This window comes from Barbus barbus, assembly GCF_936440315.1.
Source record: "Barbus barbus genome assembly, chromosome: 6".
Taxonomy (NCBI): Eukaryota; Metazoa; Chordata; class Actinopteri; order Cypriniformes; family Cyprinidae; genus Barbus; species Barbus barbus.
The window spans coordinates 26,680,407-26,702,892 of NC_136734.1; the positions used below are offsets into that span (position 1 = coordinate 26,680,407).

Sequence of the window (22,486 nt, forward strand, 5' to 3'; positions counted from 1 at the left end):
AGTGCAGTAATAAGCAGGTGCAGGTTAGATTGGTGGTGTGGCGTTCAGAAGTGTCACAGCCTCGGGGAAGAAGCTCTTCCTGAGCCTACTAGTGCGAGAGCGTAGGCACCTGTAACGCCTGCCGGATGGAAGGAGGGTGAAAAGTTCATGGTTAGGGTGAGAGGCATCCTTGATGATGTTTCTTGCCCTGCCCAGACAGCGCTTATAATAAATGTTCTCAATGGAAGTTAACTGGGTGCCGGTGATCCGTTGAGCAGTTTTTACCACTGTTTTTACCGCTGGAGTTTTTACCGCTGGAGTGCTTTGCGGTCAGATGCGGAGCAATTGCTGTGCCATACTGAGTATGCTCTCAATGGTACAGCGGTAGAATTCCACAAGGATCCTGGGATTCAGGTGAACTTTCTTAAGGCTCCTTAAGAAGTAAAGGCGCTGCTGTGCCTTTTTGACCAGAGTAGAGGTGTTATGGGACCAGTTGAGGTCATCAGAGATGTGGATGCCAAGGAACTTGAAACTCGACACACGCTCCACTTCAGCTCCGTTGATGTAGATGGGTGTGTGTGCATGACTCCTAGTCCGCCTGAAGTCCACAATGATCTCCTTTGTCTTCTGGGTGTTTAGCTGTAGATTATTGGTGGCACACCACACAGCCAGGTGCTGCACCTCATCCCTGTAGGCTGATTCATCGTCATCCTTGATCAGACCTACCACCGTGGTGTCATCTGCAAATTTGATTATGGTGTTGGAGCCATAAACAGGAACACAGTCATGGGTGAAGAGGGAGTACAGGAGAGGGCTCAGTACACAGCCCTGTGGCACGCCGGTGTTCAGGGTGATGATGGAGGAGGAGAGGCTATCTAACTTGACGGACTGAGGTCTGTTAGTCAGAAAATCTAGAATCCAATTGCAGATGGGTGTGCTGATTCCAAGCTGGCTGAGCTTGTAGATCATCTTGGAGGGGACTACTGTATTAAATGCAGAACTGAAGTCCATGAACAGCATTCTCACATGTGTGTTTTGACTGTCCAGGTGGGTGAGGGCAGAGTGAAGCGCTGTTGAGATGGCGTCCTCTGTTGACCTATTGTGGCGATAGGCAAATTGGAATGGGTCCAGTGTAGCAGGGAGACAGGATTTTAGGTGGGATGCAACCAGTTTCTCAAAACACTTAGCAATGATGGGGGTGAGTGCAACAGGATGGAAGTCGTTAGGGACCGAGGCAGTGGAGTGTTTCGGTACTGGTACGATGGTGGAGGTTTTGAAGATAGTGGGGACAGTTGTTTGGGCCAGGGACAGATTGAAAATGTCCGTGAAGACCTCAGCTAGCTGCTCCGCACAGGCTTTAAGCACACGACCAGGTATTCCGTCAGGGCCAGCTGCCTTCCGTGCATTCACCTTACGCAAAGTGGAGTAAACATCTGATGTGGAGAGAGTGAGAGGCAGTTCACTGGGTTGATGCTCAGCTTTGAGTGAGATCTCCTTATTATTTTGATCAAAACGAGCATAAAAGTGATTGAGCTCGTTTGGGAGGGAGGCAGAACTGGAGGGGGGCACAGAGTTAGGTGGTTTGTAATCTGTGATAGATTGTATGCTTTGCCACATACGCCGGGGGTCTGAAGAATTGAAGTGATCTTCAATCTTCTGTTTGTGTGTGAGTTTGGCCTGGCAGATACCCTTCCTCAGGTTGGCTCTGGCTGAGCTGTAAGCCTCCTGGTCTCCAGACCTGAAGGCTGCATCTCTTGCTTTGAGCAGGAGGCGAACCTCTCTGTTCATCCAGGGCTTCTGATTGGGGAAGATTTTTATTTTTTTGTGTGTAGTCACTCTGCTCACACATCTGTTGATGTGCTCCATGACAGAGTTGGTGTAAGTGTCAATGTTAATCTGAGAGTTTGTGGTGGCCTGGGCAACAAACTCACTCCAGTCTGTGTGCTGGAATTGATGTTGAAGAGTGGAGTCAGCACCTTCCAGCCAGATTTTAACAGTCCTTGTTGTAGGTTTCACACATTTGATGACCGGGGTATACTTGGGGAGCAGGAACAAAGAGAGGTGATCAGACTGACCCAGGTGGGGGAGGGGGTGTGACTTTGTAGGCATCACTCACATTAGTATAAACGTGGTCCAATGTTTTATGTCCCCTTGTAGTGCAGGAGACATTTTGATTAAATTTAGGGAGAACAGATCTAAGAGTGCAGTGATTGAAGTCCCCAGCAACAATAAAGGCTCCATCCGGGTGCAGGGTTTGTAATTTGCTAATAGCAGCACAGAGTTCTTTCATAGCCACGTTAGCATTAACGTCCGGAGGTACATAAACTGCAGCAGCAACAATGCAAGTGAACTCACGTGGTAGATAGAATGGCCTGCACTTGATAATCAGGAACTCCATATCAGCAGAGCAGTAGGTATCAACAATGACAGAGTAGGGCTGGGCGATTTTGCCTTAAAAAAAAAATCTTCGATTTTTAAAGAAAAATTCGAGTTTCGATTCGATTTTCGATTTTTTTTTTTTTTTTTTTTTTTTTTTTTTCAATGCACTTAAAAAATTACTGCAGGCATCAGATATAGTGTCAAAAGTGCAACTTTATTGCTATGATTGTCCTCAAGAGTTAAAATGCATAGAATCCCAAAACAAAAAGTAAATGAGGCTCTGTCATTCAACAATTTCAAGCTTTAACCCAGGTTTAAGCAAAAGTGCAACAACTTCACAGTAGCTTAAATTTTCTGTTCAAGAAATCAGATAATTACAAATTTTGTAACATATAACATTACAATTAAAAAAATAAACTCTTCTCAGTATAGTGTGAATATAAAAAATGAAATATGCCTGTGGCAGACATATAGCCTGCTCAAAGAGTGAACAAATGTAAACTTTTATCTATAACAACAAAACACGTGCTTGTTAGATCTCTGAAAGATGCTGCGCAGAGTCCAACTAGTGTTGATGTAGTGAACCGTCAGACTCAGATATGGCTGCATCGTCCGTTGTGGCTGAGTAAAACTGCATCTCCTCCAGCTCACTGCGGATCTTTTCCCGAGTTGTATTATACAGGTGAGGCAGCGCTACATCGGCGAAATACTTGCAACTGGGGACAACGTACCTCGCATCTAATACTTTCAGCATGTGATTAAAGCCTCGCTTTTCGACAGATAAATTGGCAGCATGTTTGTGGCAATATAACACGTGATCGCCTCTGTAATCGCTTTCCATCGCGCTCCGTTCTTATCATTTTATGGCCCTTTCACACAGGACGCGGCATGCGCTGCGCCTGCCGCTGGGTTCAGCGCAGCCCTTCGCTATGCTCGCCAGAGCGAAGTAGGCGGAGTTTTCAAAATTTTTAGGGGGAGTACTATACGTCTAGTCATTGGATTGTTGTTCCACCTTTCGGTCAGCAGCAAAACATGTATCTGTCCCGTGCTAAGAAGCGAGCGATAGCAGTAGCCCTGCTAGTAATAAGAAGAAAGAGAGCAGCAAGAAAGAAGAGGCTGTGGGTGCATGAAACCCTGAGGTCCCTGTACGACCGTAAACTTGTATGGTATAGCTCTGGAAATTCAGACACACAGAGAATCAGCTGTTCATCCATTTTGAGTTCGGCGCTTGTTTGGATGCCCCGTTTCTATTGGCCGCGCGGGGAAACGTCACAGAGCACAGCGGCAAAAGTTGAACTATTTTGAACTTTGACCGCGGCGCGCGCGCAAGCTCGCCGCTGGTGCGCTCTGCTGCGCGTGCGCTTTGGTCGGCGCAGCAACTAACCGCCCTCGCGCAGCGCAAGCCATTGAAATGAATGGGTTTCATAGCGCAGCGCAGCGCATGCCGCGTCCTGTGTGAAAGGGCCGCGGGGCGGGGGCTGGCTCATATCGCGCTACGGTAACCCACAAGGACGAAACGCGGAAAAGTCCGAAAAAACTATTGTGGCAAAAAACTCGAGTTTGCTAAATAAAAATCGTTTCAAACTACAAAATCGATTAAATCGATTTTTTGCCCAGCCCTATGACAGAGTCTTTACACCATGATTTATTTACATAAATGCATACTCCACCACCCTTGTTTTTACTAGAGGTTGCTGCTACTCTGTCAGCCCTGAAGAGAGAGCGTCCATCCATATGTTTGGGACATCGTTGCAGAGCCATGTTTCAGTGAAGAACATAACATTACAGTCCATAAGCCGTTTCTGTGTGAGGGTCCAGATCTTTAGTTCGTCCATCTTGTTCATCAGAGACCGTACATTGGCAAGGAAGATGCTGGGCAGAGTTGGTCGATGTGGGTTTAGCCTTAGCTTAGCACGCAGCCCTCCACGCTTTCCCCGTCTTTGTTTACGGTTTCGACGCCGACGCCGAGCACTTCCGGTCTGTACGAGTGATCCGCTTGTCCGCGGTGATCTCAGTAGCTCCGGCGGGAGTTCGCTGAAGTCGAAAGGATGATCTAAAACTATGTTGGAACACTGTTTGTTGATGTCCAAAAGTGACTGTTTACTATAGCTGTAGTTCGCATAACTGGATCGCGCGAACACTAATGAAATAACCAGGTAAATTAACACTATTTTCCAAAATCTGGTAAGACGCTGAGCCTCGCGATGTGTTCGCGCCACCATCTTTGTCAAATACTTTAATACTTTATCTTATTGCAATAAGATAAAGTAACGAGAGGAGCGTCGCCCACAGTAACTAAGTAAAAGTACCGTTTTTTCACTAAAAATGTACTTGAGTAAGAGTAAAAGTACCCATTCTTAAATATACTCTAAAAGTATTAGTTACCCAAAAAATTTACTCAAGTAAATGTAACGAAGTAAATGTAACTCGTTACTACCCACCTCTGCTAACGGGCCTTATTCTAAAAACGGGCTCCACTGTTGTAACTGGACAGACATTAGTATACGCAGGCGGAAAACAGTGAGTAATAGTTTCTACGGAATCAAGGGAAAGGGGAAGGGAAGTGGTGTGTGGCCAAGTATGGTGACCCATTCTCGGAATTTGTGCTCTGCATTTAACCCATCCAAGTGTACACACAGTAGTGAACATACACCCGGAGCAGTGGGCGCCCGGGGAGCAGTTGGGGGTTCGGTGCCTTGCTCAAGGGTCTCACCTCAGTCGTGGTATTGAGGGTGGAGAGAGTGTTGGTTATTTACTCCCCCCACCGACAATCACTGCTGGACCTGAGACTTGAACCCACGACCTTCAGGTTACAAGTCCGATTCTCTATCCATTAGGCCACGACTGCCCCTCAACAAAATGATGATTAAAAATCTCTACCACCTCAGCTGGATTGTTTGATTTCCTCTTTACTTTAAGTTCTAGAATTTTTTTATCTTCATTTTGTTGTCCTATTAATTTTTTTTTAACTGATTCCAAATGATTCTAGGATTGCCTCTTGCTTTTTCTATCATAGTGAGGAAAAAAATCTGCTTTAGCTTTTTGTAATTTCTTTACCACAGAGTTCCTTAACATAGTAAATCGATATCTATCACTACTCAATTTAGTTTTAAGTGAGGTTTTTACAACCCTCAGTCTCCAGCTGCCATTACCACCAACAAATGTAGCCCCCATATTTCCATATAAACTTAGGCAGGGGAGATTTTTTAATTGGTGCAACATGCTGTAAATCAAATAGAAACGAATTGTATTAATTGCATGATGCACAAACTATTCAAATTAAAGAATTCCATTGTAATTTGTAATTGCAGATAAAGTAACTGTAGGCATTACTATATTGTGGCAGGTGAGTGTAGCATTGAATAGAAATGACAAAAAGTAAATTTACATGTCAAAACATTGTTTGTTTTGCTGTCATTATAATGCTGATATTTTAGTTGAAGCAATTTCTAAATTATGAACATTTACAAAGGAGGGTCTGAAAAAATACCTTTCAAAATACCCTTTGTTATTTTTGATTATAATGATTACTAAATTAACTGTAATTGAGAGGCCACTTTTAGTATTAAGTAATTGCTTTTATGCATACGCCCTCAAATGTTTGGGGTTGGGTTAGGAAAAAGGCCCTTATATTCACCAAGGCTGCATTTATTCTATACAAATACAGCAAAGCAGTAATGTTGTGAAATATTATTAAAACAGTTATTTTAGGCTGTTTTAAAATGTTATTTATTCCTGTGATTTCCGGAAGCCATTATTCTAGTCTTCAGCATCACATGATCCTTCAGAAATATTCTGATTTGGTGCTCAAGTAATATTTCTTACTATTATCCATTGCAAATACAGTTGTTCTGCTTAATATTTTTGTGAAAACCATACCATTTTTTTCAGGATTCTTTAATGAACAAAGTTCATAAGAGCAGCATTAGAAACAGAATCTTTTGTTACCATGTAAAAGTCTTTACTGACACTTTTCATCATTGCTTAATAAAACGGTAATTTCTTTCAAACACCCCAAGCATTTGAAAGGTAGTATGTAAGCATAAGTAATATTCTAACATGTTATAGGTATACATACTGTGGTTGCACGCTAATAATTAAAGATCCAAGCTGCTGACAAAAAGGGAAAATGTTTGGGGTAACACGTGAACACATCCTAATGGATGAAGTCTCTTTAGGAGCAAAAAGACAAATAACCAAAATGGTTGGATTAGGAAGACATGAAAACTATTTAAACTTTCAAACTGCTTGTGGATTTTATATTGGCACTGTGTTCCAAACAATGTCTGTAACAAGTAGCAGCTGTAGTGTAGTGCTCTTAAACATTTGGGGGGCATTCACACAAAATGCATATTTGTGTTTACAAAATGTGAGACAGTGGAATAAACTACAAAGTGGGATGTGTTCTAGAGATGCAATTTTTAAAAGTTACACTTAATGACATGTCCCTTTAGCGTATATAAAACAGTGGAAAAGCAGTGCAATGGAATGCAGAAATTCATTCTTTGTGAATGGCAAAACACAAAAGTCTAAATGTCATTGTGGTTTTGAATTTTGGTTGCTGTATTTTGCTTACATTTTTTTACCTGTAAAACACGTCTTAAGGTTTGTCACAGAAAGGGAGGCAGAGGAAAGGTGACGAACATTGTCAAAGCAAGTGACTAATTTTTTCCTTTTCTATTGTTTTTTTAGTTTGTTTGTTTTTGTTTTTTTAGATTACTTAGAATAGGTGTGTCTTTTTTTTCTGGCTTGCATCACCATGTCTTTCATTGCCAACAAGCACTACTGTGTCTCTGATTATGCAATGCGCTATCACAAGGCATTGTATTGTAATCAGAGTTTTTGTGTTGTCAAAATGTCATTATTCAGTATTAACATCAGTAAAAGTTCATTTTTCATTAAAATAGCAGTTTTGATGCTTTGTAATCAATCTGAATTCTAAAACAGAGGGCCTTATGGATAAGAGGGTCAACATGGCTGCTTGTGTAATGTGTTTTTAAATTTGTGATATTTCATTGCTTCACTACTCAGATGTTTTCCCCTGCATGTGTAATTTGTCTATTACCTCCACTATTTTATGTGCTATACATAGATATTGCACAGTTATTGAAGCTTTCCTGTAAAAGTACTGACAAACTATGGGAATGTGATACATCTGAATAGGGGCACCAGAACTGAGGTGACTGCAACAACTGAACTTATATACTTGTGTTGACTTGTAAACATACATTTCTGGTATAGACTGCAGTTTCTTAAACAATGTCTATTGGTATAGAGGACATTCTAGGTGAAGTATGAGGTTATAGTGAAGTTAGGGTTCAACATAGTCTAAAAAAAAAAAAAAAAAGGTAATGAATAATATAATTCTTAAAACTATATATCGTCGCTGTGGGGCGGAATCCTCGCATCTCCAAAACCATTGTTTTTCAGGGAATTAAAAATTGCATATTTTTTCAGTTATTAAACATTGTATCGTTAAAGTTGGTATTATACCTTATATTGCTATCATATACTGTTGTGTACCAACATTAACACAACATTTCCCCAAAATCATGTTTCATCGGAGATACAAGATTTATGACTTGGGAGCAGGGAGATACGAGATTACGCTGTCATTGATAAGAATGGTACAGACACAGACGTCGCTGCTGCCAGCAGTGTTCATCAAAGTCTGCGATCGCGTTGAGCCTTTTGACAAGAGACAAGGCTTTAAGAGCTAATCGAAGCTAATGATTGTGGTTACATACATCTTCCTAAACTCTATTTTAAATGTTAGAGCTATGAGTGATGCAATACCAAATTAAAACGATAAACTGACTAGGCCGTCTAATAGGCAGAAATTAATCTGCACGCAAACAAAGTCGGCGGTTGCGTTGAGCCTTTTGACGAGAAAAGGCTTCAATAGTTAACTAAAGCTAACGACTGTGGTTACATGCATCTTCCTAAACTCTATTTTAAAGGTTTAAGAGCTATAAGTGATGCAATACAAAAAAACGATGAGCTGACTAGGCGGTCTAATAGGTGGAAATTTCCCTAATCTGCTCGCAAACTTACCTTCGTGGCTCATAGGCTTCCTTCTGCACCAAAGCATTACAGCTATTGATTTTTAACAAAACGGGCCTAGTCAAACGTATCTGACCTAATTATTTTCACTCGTTATTGTCTAAAAAACAGACAGAGTTATCCAAAGAAAGGCTTACTTGGCACCAATAGACAGCCCTATTTTCTTCCATAAATGAAAAGTATCGAGATCAAACTGTTATATATAATATATAAACTGTTATTATATAATTCATATAACGGAATCATGAATAACCAGTGGTTTGAGGACATTTATCTCGGAGGACATGTTGCTCGACGAGGATTCGTTGCGACTTTCAATCTTGAGGAGATGTAAGCGAGGCTCCCACGGCGTGAAGAGGTGGAGTTACGAGACTTCTCAGACAGTTGAAGTGTCCAATGGAGTTTTTTTTGTTTACTTTGTAATAGCTTGAATTTGCTCTCAAGCTATTTTTAACACTTTAGATTGGTTAATAATTTGTAAAAATAACAGACCCACGTGGGGACTGACCAATAGCATCGATTTGTGAAAAATTTACTAAATTTGGACATAAGAGGTTTCCAGCCGACAGCGACTCCTGTCTATCTGTCTATCTGTCTGTCTGTCTGTCTGTCTGTGCGTATATGTATCTATCTATCCATACATATACGCACACACATATATATGTGTGTTAGTGCAGTATGAATGCTATCTTCATATTTGCACATTGACCGCTTTTTTTTAATTTCCTGTGTATTTATTAGTTTTTTTTACATATGGTGTAGCAATGATGTTGTGACACCTGTGTTGCGAGCCGGGACTGTTTTTAATCTTGGTATTCTAAAGAAGTGATGCAATATTATGTACCATAAAATTCCCTTGCATTCTGGTGAACTGACTTCAAAACCACAGAAAAACAAAACCAAAATCTTTTTGCATGCCTCACCCAAAGACCATCCACCCACCCAGATTAGATCTCATTTAGATCCAGGCTAGCAATGTTACACATAGAGTCAGGGAGTGAAGGGTTGCTTGCTTGCTTTCACACTAGCACTTTTGGTGCATACCCGGGTTCGTTTGACATCACAGCTTGGTTCATTTGGATAATGTGAACACTGATAATGTGTTGTCTGAACTCGGGTGCGCACCTGCAAACCTCTAGACTCTTCACAACAACACACATAGATACAGGGGCGTAGATTACGCGGGGGACGTGTCCCCCCCACTTTTTCTAAAAAGTAAATTCGTCCCCGCACTTTATCATTGGACAGTTGTGTTCTCGACATGTTGAGGTTTTAATGGAGCAATGTATATAAATGCAGAATGATTTAAAATTCAAAGAGACAAGATATACATGACGTTTACGTTTCCATGGCAATCAGTCACTCAGTTTGTGACGTCACGACATGCCCAGGCTCGCGCCCGCAGTCCCGCGCTGTATCCATCATTCATTATTCGGTCGAGATGAGTTCAAAGCGGCAAGAAACTCTTCACTCCTTTTTTACGAAGAAGTCAAGCAGCGTAAGTTGTCATGTGGTATCCGAATAGTGTTGCACAATGTTGAGTGACTCTGCCTATTGCTCTTGTTGAATAATTAGCAAGTTTTGATGTTCATTATATGGAGAAGATAAAAGCTGCCTGGACAAACATGCACTTATTTATTTTCAGTCTATTTTTCCGTAACTCTTTTGTAACGTATTTTATTTTAACACGGATATGTTATCAGAACCCTTCAAATAAGAATAAAGATAATGTTGAACTGAGATTTTACAGCGTTTGCAGCATTGTGACATGTTTAACTCTAATGTTCAATTCTACATGATGTATTTCAATCAAGTATGCAAGCACTGACTGATACAGGATCGATCTTCATTTAGGGCTGCTCTGTTTTTATGTGTTGTCAAGAATGAACAAGAAACAGTCAGCCTAGGTTTGTTAGGACAGAATCAGAAAATCAAACTTCACAGCTGAGAAGAACTGATAGAGTGGCTTTTAACACTTGGCTGTTTTTACATTGTATAACGTCTATAATACACAAGCGTTTGTAGGATTATATATGGACCAATCATAGAAAACACAATTAGTCAAATATAGAAAAATTAAAAATAACATTAGTATGATGAACAACTTCTCAGCTATCATTTTTAACTACAGTAGGTAATTATTAGCTTGCATATTGGTTGTTCATTAGTACTTAAGCACATATTAATTCTGTATTCTTCATGATCATATTCTGCATCCCATAATCCTAAACTTAACAACTACAACGACTACCTTACAAGCTGTTAATAAGCAGTAAATGAAGAGTTTATTGAAGTAAAAGTCATAGTTAATAGTGAATATGTGTTTATCATTTTAAAGTGTTAAAAAATAATTTAGGATACAAATGATTTGTAAATTTCCCGACAGTGTACGTAATTAGTTATTTTCTTCTGTATGTCACTATTCCCTGTATGTACATGTTTCAAACACTGCTTTATTTGCTATAGACAGAGGGAGTGAATGAGGCAGAGAGTTTCAGTGAGGCTTCAGAGGTAAAGATCATTTACAGCATTGTCTATGATAAGATATGTCTTATACCTTTTAACATAGACTAATCAGACTAATGTATAATAGAACAGAACAGAATAAAGAAGTATGTGAATGTGCAAGTATCCATTACTGTGTGCCATGTACTGTACATACAACAACATTTGGGGAAGTCGTGGCCTAATGGTTAGAGAGTCGGACTCGTAATCGAAAGGTTGCGAGTTCGAGCCCCCGGCCGGCAGGGATTGTAGGTGGGGGGAGTGAATGTCCAGCGCTCTCTCCACCCTCAATACCACGACTGAGGTGCCCTTGAGCAAGGCACCGAACCCCCAATTGCTCCCCGCAGCATGGCTGCCCACTGCTCCGGGTGTGTGTGTGCATTTGTTCACTACTCACTGCTGTGTGTGTGCACTTGGATGGGTTAAACGCAGAGCACCAATTTCGAGTATGGGTCACCATACTTGACAATACGTCACGACTTTACGACTTTACTTTACAACACTCACAAAATACAATCTGAAATATATAAACAATAATACCCTCATAAGGACATCTTTGTAACTTATACTCAAAAATGTGCACATATAGAATACCAATATGCACCGTAATGTACAACTATGAAACTTTTTGGGGTAAATAAGGTACAAAGATGTGCTTTTAATGGTACTGTCCCAGTGACAAGCTGTTGAATTTATTTCTTTTTCTTTTTTCTCTCTTTCTTTCCTTCTGTTTTATAATCATATATAATAATATAATCATAAAGCATATTAAGCAAAAAGGTATGATTAAAAATAAAACCTGTCAATTAGACAAGGGTTAACTGAAAAACAAGAACAGGTATAATGCTAGACATTCCGCCCCCAACTCCCCCCCCCCCCCCCCCCCCCACACACACACACACACACACACACTTTTGAAATGATGGCTACGCCCCTGCATAGATAAATACAGTATGTGACTCTTTGGCGGCTATATCTATATGTCATGGTGCACACTTCCTTCTCTAAAAATGTTTTTGCACCAGTTCACTGAAGAAGCCTTGAAGTAGCAGGGCTGTGCCAGTGCCAACAGTGTTTTGTCTATGGATAATTGTTTTGATATTTTACCACACATGATACACTAATGTCCTTTCATTGCCATAAGTAATGCTTTACATGTTTGATTTACTTTACCTTGGTGTTCCATAAGAGTTAACATGAGTAGGATCATATTAACAAAAAGTTTCCTTGCATTGAATTAAGTACCAAAGAGAAAAAAATTTTTTTTTTTTTTTTTGTCCAGTGCTAAAAGGCTTCCTCCAGTTATATTCAAATGTAGATTTATGTAAACACCATTGCATGTAAAACACTGTCGCTATTCCAGATTGTAGGATGAGCCGGAAGATCTCATTTACATCCAATATTATGGGAAGATCCCAGATTCCTAATATAATGGGTGGAGCCCTTTTTTGCAGTGAGTTTGGTGAGTCACACTAAATGTTAAAAAAAAACAAACACAAAGTTTGGTCGCAGATTGAAGGTTCGTAGGAGTTTTATATCGTAGTCGTCTTGTGCCTTTTAAGGTTGCCGAGCCATAATTTTTTCCAGAGAATTCCCAGGTTCTGTAGTATCCAAACAAAAGAAACAAACAAATGCTTAAATCATTAGGTAAATTCCGAGTTAGCAGCCATACAGTTCGGTGTTCCAATAGTGTATCCGCTTGAGTGGGTTTACGACTACTTTCGGTTCCTGGATGAGAAGAATTCCTTGTATGGTAAAAAGAAAGAGGTGGAGTCAAACAATGTTTTTTATTTTTTTTTTATTTTTTATTATTATTATTATTATTTAGTTTCTTGATAAATTTATTTGATTTTCAATTAATTTACTTTTCTTCCCCAAAAATATTTCTTATTAGAATACAAAAGATAAGAAATTTATAAAATTCTTATAAATTTTTATGAAATTCTGAAAGCATTTACATCGCTGCTGACCTTACATCTCAGAGTGGTACCACCATCTCCAAATTACTCTAAAATGCTTTAATTTCCTTTCAACATTTATTTTCAGAGAGCAAATACCACATGAAATTGAGTTGCCATAGAGGTGGATGGGGCTCTGATATGTCTGTTTTGAAGTTAAAAGTTTTGGTTTGTGACATTTGAATCATTGTTTTGATTGTATACTTTTAAGAGTGCTCTTGATACACACTTCCTATATTGCTACAGGAAAAATTTCAATTTTAAAGGACATTCTTTAAATCATGTTAGGCAGTTTTTGTTTATTTTATAAAAACCTTTTTTTTTTGGTGGAATACACTACACAATTTTACAAATCTGAACAGATTTTAAAAGACTAGGCATCACACACATGAAGACTTAAATGGTGACAGAGGAAAAACTGGCATCATACATTAAATGATTGTGGATCACACATTATCAGACTTCATATTCACTTTGTATTCTGAAAAAAAAGTGGGTAAAAGTTGTGTAATGCATTCCAGCTTCTAGTCTAACTTCTAGCTAAAACACCTTGAGATTTGCACAGTTAATTGAAATGAGATGTGCTTTTGATATGCCTCACTGGCTGTGAATTTAAAGTGGTGTACAGATGGCTGGGTGACAATATATTCCAGTAATTATGACCAAACATGCTCTGCTGCCAAAGCCATGCTAAAATAACACATGAAGAAGAGATAACTCCACCATTCCAATTATCATGTTTGGCTTTTCAAGTAATTGCAGTGAAAACAAATCTTGTCATACAAGGACTTTGTCTGCATTCAGCTTTTTTGCAGCAGTTTTTGGAGGGTCCTTTCCTGTTCCAGAATCACTATACAGTACAAAATGGTTTACTGGCCTGCACAAAGCACAGATGTGAACCCAGCCAAAGACCTTTGGAATGAATTGGAGCAGCTATTGAATAGATTGTAGATTGATGGTGAATAGACTATTGCATCCATTGACTCAGAAAAATTCTCAAGTGTTTGTTCCAATGTTTACAGCTCTTGTAAAATGCATGTGCGATATCTGTTCATTAAGGTCCTGTATCATGCTAAAAATGTGAAGGCAGCCACTACAAGACTGCAAGAAATTAGTAAATCTAATATTGGTCCACCATAAATAAATTAAACAAATTTGCATTTACAGCCACATTCCTTCTGTTATGATGTTTCTAAACAATCAGATCTTTTATGAATTACTTAACATCACATGGACTCAGACCTTTACTGATGACTTAAATGTTATAATCACATCTCAATTTTGCAAGTAAAATGATATAAGAATTTAACTGTTTGACTAATGGTGATTGTACAATGAGTCTGAAATTTTCATATGCGTTTTTTCAGCTTTTTCATATTCGTCATCCTTTCCTATCAAAATGTTTGCTAAAGATGCGAAAACGCAGGAAATCGAACATTTCAGACGAAAATGTTGTACTCTGTGTGCAATGACCTTAAGTCTTGTTTCAGAATTCAGCAACGACATCCCTTTGTCTGCTTCATTTTTGTCTCCCTCTCTTGTCAACTTCAGCTCCGAGAAAGAGCAGTTAGCTGAAGAAGACGAGGATGACTTAAAGGAAGTGTTGGATCTGAGGAAGATCGCAGTACAGCTGCTACAACAAGAGCAACAAAACAGGTGATCTTTCATGAAAAATCAAACATGGTCATGCAACATTCAGAGCCCATCATCAAACATGCACACAGTATCTTTATCAAACTTCTTTGTAATATTAGGGCTATCAATCGATTAAAAAAATCATTAAAATTGGTTTATATAATGGGGCTGTTCTGGATTGGATATTTGAGTCAATCCACATTGATTACATGGAATGTTACGTTTTAAGAGAGAGAAGGTAACAATAAACATTCAGGGCTTTACAAAAAACATTTGGGGCTTGAAGGGAAATTTGGGGGACCCAAAAGTGAAAATTCTCAAATCATTTACTCACTCTCATGTTATTCCAAACCCATAAGACTTCAAAACACAAATTAAGATATTTTTAATGAAACCTGTGAGTCAGGCTTGTATGCAGAAATGTCTCAAACAGTACATAAACATAAGCAAATATGAGCAGTTTGTATGAGCATCAAAGCTAAGTTAGTTCAAGTGGTAGGTATGGCCATGCTGTGAGTTTCTGTCCCTCTAAAAACCTAAACTTGAAGATTAACCGTAGTCTTAAGGGTTTGAAATGACATGAGGTTGAGTAAATGATGACCGCATTTTAATTTTAAGCCCCATTTTCCTTCAAGGGCCGGAAGCTAGTATATTAAGATTGTATACTTTAAGTTTTATCAAAATTATTTTAGTTGTATTAGCACAGTAAATTGACAGCCCTATGTAATATAAATATATTTTATATATGCTGCTCCTCTCCTCTGCACTCACTTTTTCTGAATCTTTCTTTCACTTGGGCCTTATCCTGATACCTCAGCTGACTCTGCTCTCTTTCATTTTAATTTACATCTATGAGAAATTCACGAATGAATGCAAGTTTTGTCAGTTCCTTTTTGATATGCTCATCAATGCAGTCTGCTGCCTCTGAATGAGAGGATGGCTGTCAGTTGTTTTGAAGTAATGGGATCAAACCCTCTCTGCTTACTAACAAATGAATCGCCATATTCCTCCTCCTCTTTCTCCTTTCATCTCCTTCTCCATCCCTTTCTGCATCTCCACCTAATCCCGGGATCTGATTGGTGCACATATGACATTTGACTCTCAGGAGGCGATCCCTAATTTGTAGGGCAGAGAGTCTAATACACCGTAGAAGAGCCACGGGGAGAGCTCACAGGTAGAAGGAGAGATGTATGTGATTGTATGTGTGTGGTTGTCTCAAATGATGGATGTGTGTCATTAGAAGAGGGTGTATAGCACACATCCAGTACATCTGGTCATGTGCGTTTATGTGCGTGTTGTGTATTAGCAAGTATGTGCATGTCCAGACTTAATGATGTCAAGAAGTCAAGTGTTCAAGCGTGTTGCAATATCATTTTCCAAAACGAAATGCTGATAACAGTGTGTTGCATGCGAGAAACTAATTTGAAATATTTACGCATGTCCTTTTGACCAAAATTGTAGATGTGCAAACATTGTAGTTTACATGTAAAAAACTGTGTTTTGAAAGATTGTTTTGAATCCTAAGCCAGGGTGCTTTACAGGTCATTGGGTACACATCATGACTTTAGAATGCTCAGAAGTGTCTCTAACCTAGCAAATTGCTGCACACAAATTCAATTTGTTTTTCAAATCCCAAGTTTAGCACTGACTGTACGCATAGTCATTGTGCAAGCTCTATAATGTTTCATATTTAAAAATTAAATCTGACATTTCAGACTGAGGTGCATTCCCTAAAATCTCTTTTTGTCACCTGTGGATATGGTTTCAGGTTTTTTTAATCCATGCACCGATTTCAGATTTATTCATTAGTTCAGATTCAGATTAATTCATAGACATAATGGATTTTCTGATCTTTCAGGTTCCTCAGCCACTCAGGGAGTAGCACCAAACAAAGAACCCCATCTCAGACTGTTAGAAGGTATTATGATGCACACACAAACACCTCCATGCACATTCTTATTTCTTATAATCATACCTGCAAACTTGTCGCTTTTCGGCGACAATCGCCGCTTTTATTGTCAATTGGGTCATTCACGTGAATCGTGTAGAAACGGAGAGTTTTTTTTTAGGGGGGGGGGGGGTCTTGCTTTAATTGACATCTGGGCCGATCGGAATCTCTACTGAGCTCGCGCCTGTCAAGAGAGGGAGGTGGGGGTGGGCTTGCGTGCCATGTAGGCCATTATTGGACCATTCTTATAAATGACATTTTTTTTCTGGACCAATCGGAATCTCAGCGCTTGGTTCAGGATCTTGAAACACACTGCCATCTGTGTTCGCACCTGTCAAGAGACACCTGACCTAATGTGGAAACTCTGATGGAAATTGAATTCAAGGTAAATCAGTCTTTTTGGAGCTAAACAACAGATATTTGTTTGCTTAAGTCAAATAACGTCAGCTAAGTTAGCGTTTTTTTTTCATACAGTTAGCCTATGCTTCGAGCAAAATGCTTAATAGCAAGCAATACAAGCGGATCCAATGCTGGAATTTCTGTTAGCAAGATAGCAAATTTTCTAGCCATCTAACATTGTTAGCTAGTTGTAATGTTAATTCCTGCATTGTCTGACCGTCTTGCTAACTAAAGTTAACCATTTAGCTTGCTACGTAAGTATATAGTATTTCAGATAGCCAACTTAGGTTGCAACCTTATCATTAGCCCCTAACTTAAGCCAGGTGCTCTGCCCTGAGTTCTGGCTACTACTCCAATTCTGAGCTACCCTGATTAACGACACGTTATGGAGGTTGTCGTGTGCGCAGCAGTCATTCAAGTCAGCTGGATGTAGCCCTACTTTTAAAGCGTTTTTGATGTGTTGATGTGGGTAGATGTGACTGTTTAGACAACAGCTGATGCGAGAGTAATACAGTGTAACAAAGCAATTTGACGTCTTGTTGCATTGGATGCGCCGCATTACTTGTAAACAATGTCTATGTAGAATCTGGCGAACGTGCAAGGCTAATGCGTTCACAGTGTCGGCGTCGCCCATTCTGCCCCCCCCCCAACACTGTCACCTTTTTTTCTCTGAGTTTGCAGGTCTGTATAATAGTCTACTTTAATAATTAATAATGACCAACAACATTATGTATTTCCTAACAGATAATTGGTTAATGTTAAATGCCGTAACATTTCATGTTTTTAAAACTTTGCAATAAGCTTTCATTGATGTTAGACATTAGAGGGGGCCGACAGGTAACCAACCACAAGAAACTTGATTTCAACAAATGGTGTGCACACAGTGCACGATTTTAGCACTGATTTTAACTTGCCAACAGTTTTGTGGAAATCGGCAACAAGTCTGAGTTATCAAAGACACAATCTGAGAGAAGTGCCGATGCTTGTGAGATATTAATCAACAATTCACAGTCTTACCGTGTGAAATGTGATTTGACTGGAAATGAGGGAAGGGCAAAGGAAAGTTCAGGTGGAGTCATATTAGACCTGCAACAGAACAATAGCAGCAACCATCTCCTTCATATTCTTTTTTTTTTCTTTACAGACAACTTGGATTGCAAGCTTTTCACAGGCTACCGTTTTTGACAGGAATAAATCCATTCTCTCACGTGGTCTTTCTTTATTACCAATATCAATTCTTGCGAGTGGTTGTGAAGCGTAGTTTATGGACAAGGCAGAGTTGTCGGCAATTCTTCCGATTGAAAAGTTGTGTAATGTGTGACGCCCTGACATCTAGTGTGACCACAAGAGCAACGGGGCTCAGAAACCCTAGCAGCAGTATCATAAACTAACAGTGAACAACATTAATAGATATTTATAAATGCTATTTTTTCACTGCTACTTAATGTTAGTTCATAATTAATTAACTAACCTTTAATGTTTTAAAAAAATAAGAATTAATGTAGCAATGAACATTAGAAGATAAATGCTGTAAAAAAACAAACTGTTAGTTAAAGTGATGTCAACATGCTGCATATTGAAACACTTTACAATAACATGGAATTTGTTAACATTAGGTAATGCATTGGGTTACTTAAAGTAAAATGAACTTTTTACAGCATTTTTTAATATTGTGCTAATGAATCCTGTTCATTTTAAAGTGTTAGGACAGACCATTCAGTATTCATAAAAACAAAGTTTGCATTAAAGCCTTTGCACCTTTGTTTTAAACGGTAGGCATTTGTAGGGTGGAGAATGCTCAGGGGTTTAATCTCTGAGATATCTTTGTTGATTGTGGAAACACCCTTTTTTGATCAAATAAAAAGACTGGGAGGAGATGACAGGGTGGAGAATGTTTATACTTTGACAGGTGAACAGGTAGAGACAGGTATATACTGTATATACCTGGAAATACATTTTTTTCCCCCCAAAATTGTGGCATTGTTGTGTATGTCTTCTGTCATTTTGTTACTACAATATTTGTGATTCTTGGAATAACTTTGTTAAAGTCTCAGATTTTTGGTTTTATTCAGAACTGCACTCTTAATCTTGAGGTCTGCGTTAAGGCCGTGACACACCAAACCAATGTTGATTCAACATACTCAATCGGCCAAGAAGCCACAGGCAGGGCCCGACTCTTGCTGATGGTGTGGAATACACTGCAAAAACTGAGCTGACAGATACAGGGCTCTACAGTGCGACTGAAAACTACTGCATGCGACTATGAAAAAACATTTAGGAGCACCGGTGCGACTGACCCGATCAGCATATTTGTGTTTGTGCTGAGGGAGCTTTATAGGTTTCTAACATACTTGCGTGTTTTTGCAGCGTTGAGTAATGTGTCACAGACGTATTCTCTCATTATAACAAAAAAAGTGTAAATAAGAGACTCATTGTGCAGTGAAAGGAGCTTCATTGATTATAATGGAGTTTTGTGAGATTGCAATGAACTAAGGAGAGTGACAGCTTTTAATGATTATTAAGGGAGTTTGCAAATGTGATATTGATTTAATACAACAGTTCAGTTTAATAACAGTTCATTAACAAGAAGTTAATATTAAGTGACTTATATTGTCTGACTACAACACTATTGCCTTAATTAGCTCTATTTCATCAACGAAAATAGTTTCAAACAAAGACTCAGCCAAGCCGCTGCAATTCCTTTATGAATGAACTGCGTTTTTAAACGAATCTAGTGAGTCAATGATTCAATAAAGACAGTCACGTACTTCATTCCTGAATGAATCGGCCGTTCGAATGAATCAATTAAATGAATGATTCAGTCATCAAATCAGTGACACCTACTGGCAGTTTAGTTTAATTTTTAAAGTATCTTTTCTGTTATTTAAATCTATAATATATTAAATATTTCTACATTCAAAATTGTATATTTAAAACATTAACCTCAACATGAATTTATGAATTTAATTGCACATATGCAACCTCTGAGCCTCATTAAACATCTAAAAATACACCTACAAGCCACTTGTGTGTTCTTCTGTGCCACCTCTGTAGTACAAATTTATTTCTTAAATACTGATTTCATTTGATTGGCATCTTAGTGTACTTCTTATTCTACTTGTTTTTATTCTGTTGTTTTAATTAGAAATTATAAAAGGTTTATTAATATATTTTTCAGAGATGCACACTATGACTGAACCAGTGCACCAGGGCATTATTGCTCATACTAATGCGCCAAACTGTTTCTACAAAACTAATAGCGCATTTTGCAGTTCTGGTGCAACTTATAATTTTCTAGCATATTGTCATTGTAAACTCACTTCACCTCCAGTCTAGAATCTGACCGTTGACCCAGTAAGCTAATAAAGAAAAACACGTCTCGCCAGTGCAAACCAGAAAAATGTTTGTCAGCAATTTCTTTATTTTCTCAAATACACAAAAATTCACATAATTGCTAACTTAAATGCCAAGAAATTAAACAAGATCAGAAAGAGGAAGAGATGAGATGTTTATTTAAAGTAATATGTCTTTTGCCCTTGGTCTGCAAGGGGTTATTCTTTACCATCTCACTGTAACACTCAATACATCACTGCTTTTGAATCCCTCATTGCCTTGTATATTTTCTCACACCTAAAGAAAAAGTCGTTTGAAATAAAAAACTGTTCTTTTGAACTTTATCAAATGTATCACAGTTTCCGCAAAAATATTAAGCAGCACAACTGTTTTCAACATTGATAATAATAAGAAAGGTGTCTTGAGCAGCAAATCAGAATATACAGATTTCTGAAGGATTCATGTGACACTGAAGTCTGGAAGTTTGGGAATGCAGTATTTGAGAAGTCCTATGATTTGGTCAAAATTTGAAATGTTTAAAGGCACATTGTATATGTGACATGCCTACCATTGACTGTGGAAACCAATCTCACTCATATAGTGTTACAGCTCCAGACATGCCTCTCACTGGCAAAAAAAAGTTATGCCACAGAAAACCTGTTAAGGTCTAGACAATTAGCCCACTGAAATTACGATCTGTCAACTGTAGGTCTTCATGCATGAGCACTTGAATGCTTTCATTGTGCACAGTGAAGGAAATAGCATACAGACTCATATCACTTTCATCCTGCACAGTGAGATTAAAGGGATAGTTCACCCAAAAATGAAAATTCTGACATCATTTACTCATCCTCAAGTAGTTCCAAACCTGTATGAATGTCTTTGTTCTGCTGAACACAAAGGAAGATATTCTGTAGAATGTGGGAAACAGAGCAGTTCTGGGGCACCATTGACTTCCATAGTATTGTTTTCCTACTATGGAAGTCAGCAGTGCCCCAAAACAGCCTGCTTACAAACTTTCTTCAAAATATCTTCCTTTGTGTTCGGTAGACGAAATTCATCCAGGTTTGGAACTACTTGAGGGTGAGTAAATGATGACAGAATTTTCATTTTTGGGTGAACTATCCCTTTAAAAAACTGACAACATATCGGGCCTTATACACTTGAGCATGCACACACATGCCCATATCTGTACACACAAGCACTATTGTCTTAGTGGTAGGCCCCCATTTTTGCCCCCAGTTTTGAAGGTTCATGTCTGCATGTTTCTGCTTTTCTTTACAGTGCATCACTAGATGAAAGAAGCAGCTCAGCCTCCGCCTTGAATGGACAGGTACCAGTATATGTTTCATGCACAGTTACACACAAAGTCATAAACATGCCTGCATCGTATGCAGTAATGCATGTATCCCCTCATTTTGCCACACCTGGTAAGAAATGCAGGCTGACTTTACATTGTAAATATACTGTGAATTAATAACGGTTCAATTATTATTTTTTGTGAACAATTACTTTTATTTTAAAGGCAAACTAAAAAAAGAACTAAAATACACGAATGCAAAATAAATTATACATCAAAAAGAAGAAACAAACGATTAAACAATGTCAAAAGCATACAGCAGTGAGAGCAGTTAAAGGTAAGTTCCTTTGTTGCGGAGACAGAGCCAATCCAGAAAAGCCATCCAAGAAGAATAGATAGGTAGTCAAAACCACCAATAGGAATGACACGTCACAAGCAAGCTGAGACCAGAAAAGAGAAAATGCAGAGCACCCCCGAAAAAGAAGAAAAAGTGTAGACATGTACCAAGTGCACCCTGTGGACACAAACTGCAATACGGGGAAGGTAACACATGCATACAGAAGCGCTTCAAAGGGGACCGACAAAGTCCATGCAGCAATTTCCAATGGATCATCCGATGACCTGGGTCCCTTGAGGATGATGTAATCGCCTCTTATGAACATCATCCTTCCACAAATGTGCTTCCTGGATTAAAGCAATGTCAACCTTTTTTCATCGCAATAGTTACAAAAAACGGAAGTACAGTGTTGTGTGCGCTGTGTGAACATGATGTTACTGTAGTTCTAGACTAAATGTGAATGTGCATTAATTCATCTCACTCGCAAAAAAACTGATTTAGTATTCATCAAAATGAATTAAAACAGTGAAATGCAAACTCAGAATATGATTAGTATTCTCAGTAATTAAATGTTAAATAACACAAATGTATCTAATCCCATTTTTATTAACCAATGTCTTTGCTGCCAACCTTTGATCCAGTTCAACCAT

The 22,486-nt window shown here is 38.8% G+C and overlaps 1 protein-coding gene across 2 annotated transcripts in view; it reads left to right on the forward strand.

Moving 5' to 3' along the window:
- LOC306871609 (leucine-rich repeat and calponin homology domain-containing protein 2-like) overlaps positions 1–22,486 on the forward strand; it is a 66,878-nt gene that overhangs the window by 28,167 nt on the left and 16,225 nt on the right. For both annotated transcript variants that reach the window (XM_079419675.1, XM_079419674.1), the window contains exons 11-13: positions 14,436–14,540; positions 16,378–16,437; positions 21,484–21,532. In XM_079419675.1, coding sequence (XP_079275801.1) covers positions 14,436–14,540; positions 16,378–16,437; positions 21,484–21,532 — 214 coding nt within the window. The remainder of the gene's footprint in view (positions 1–14,435; positions 14,541–16,377; positions 16,438–21,483; positions 21,533–22,486) is intronic.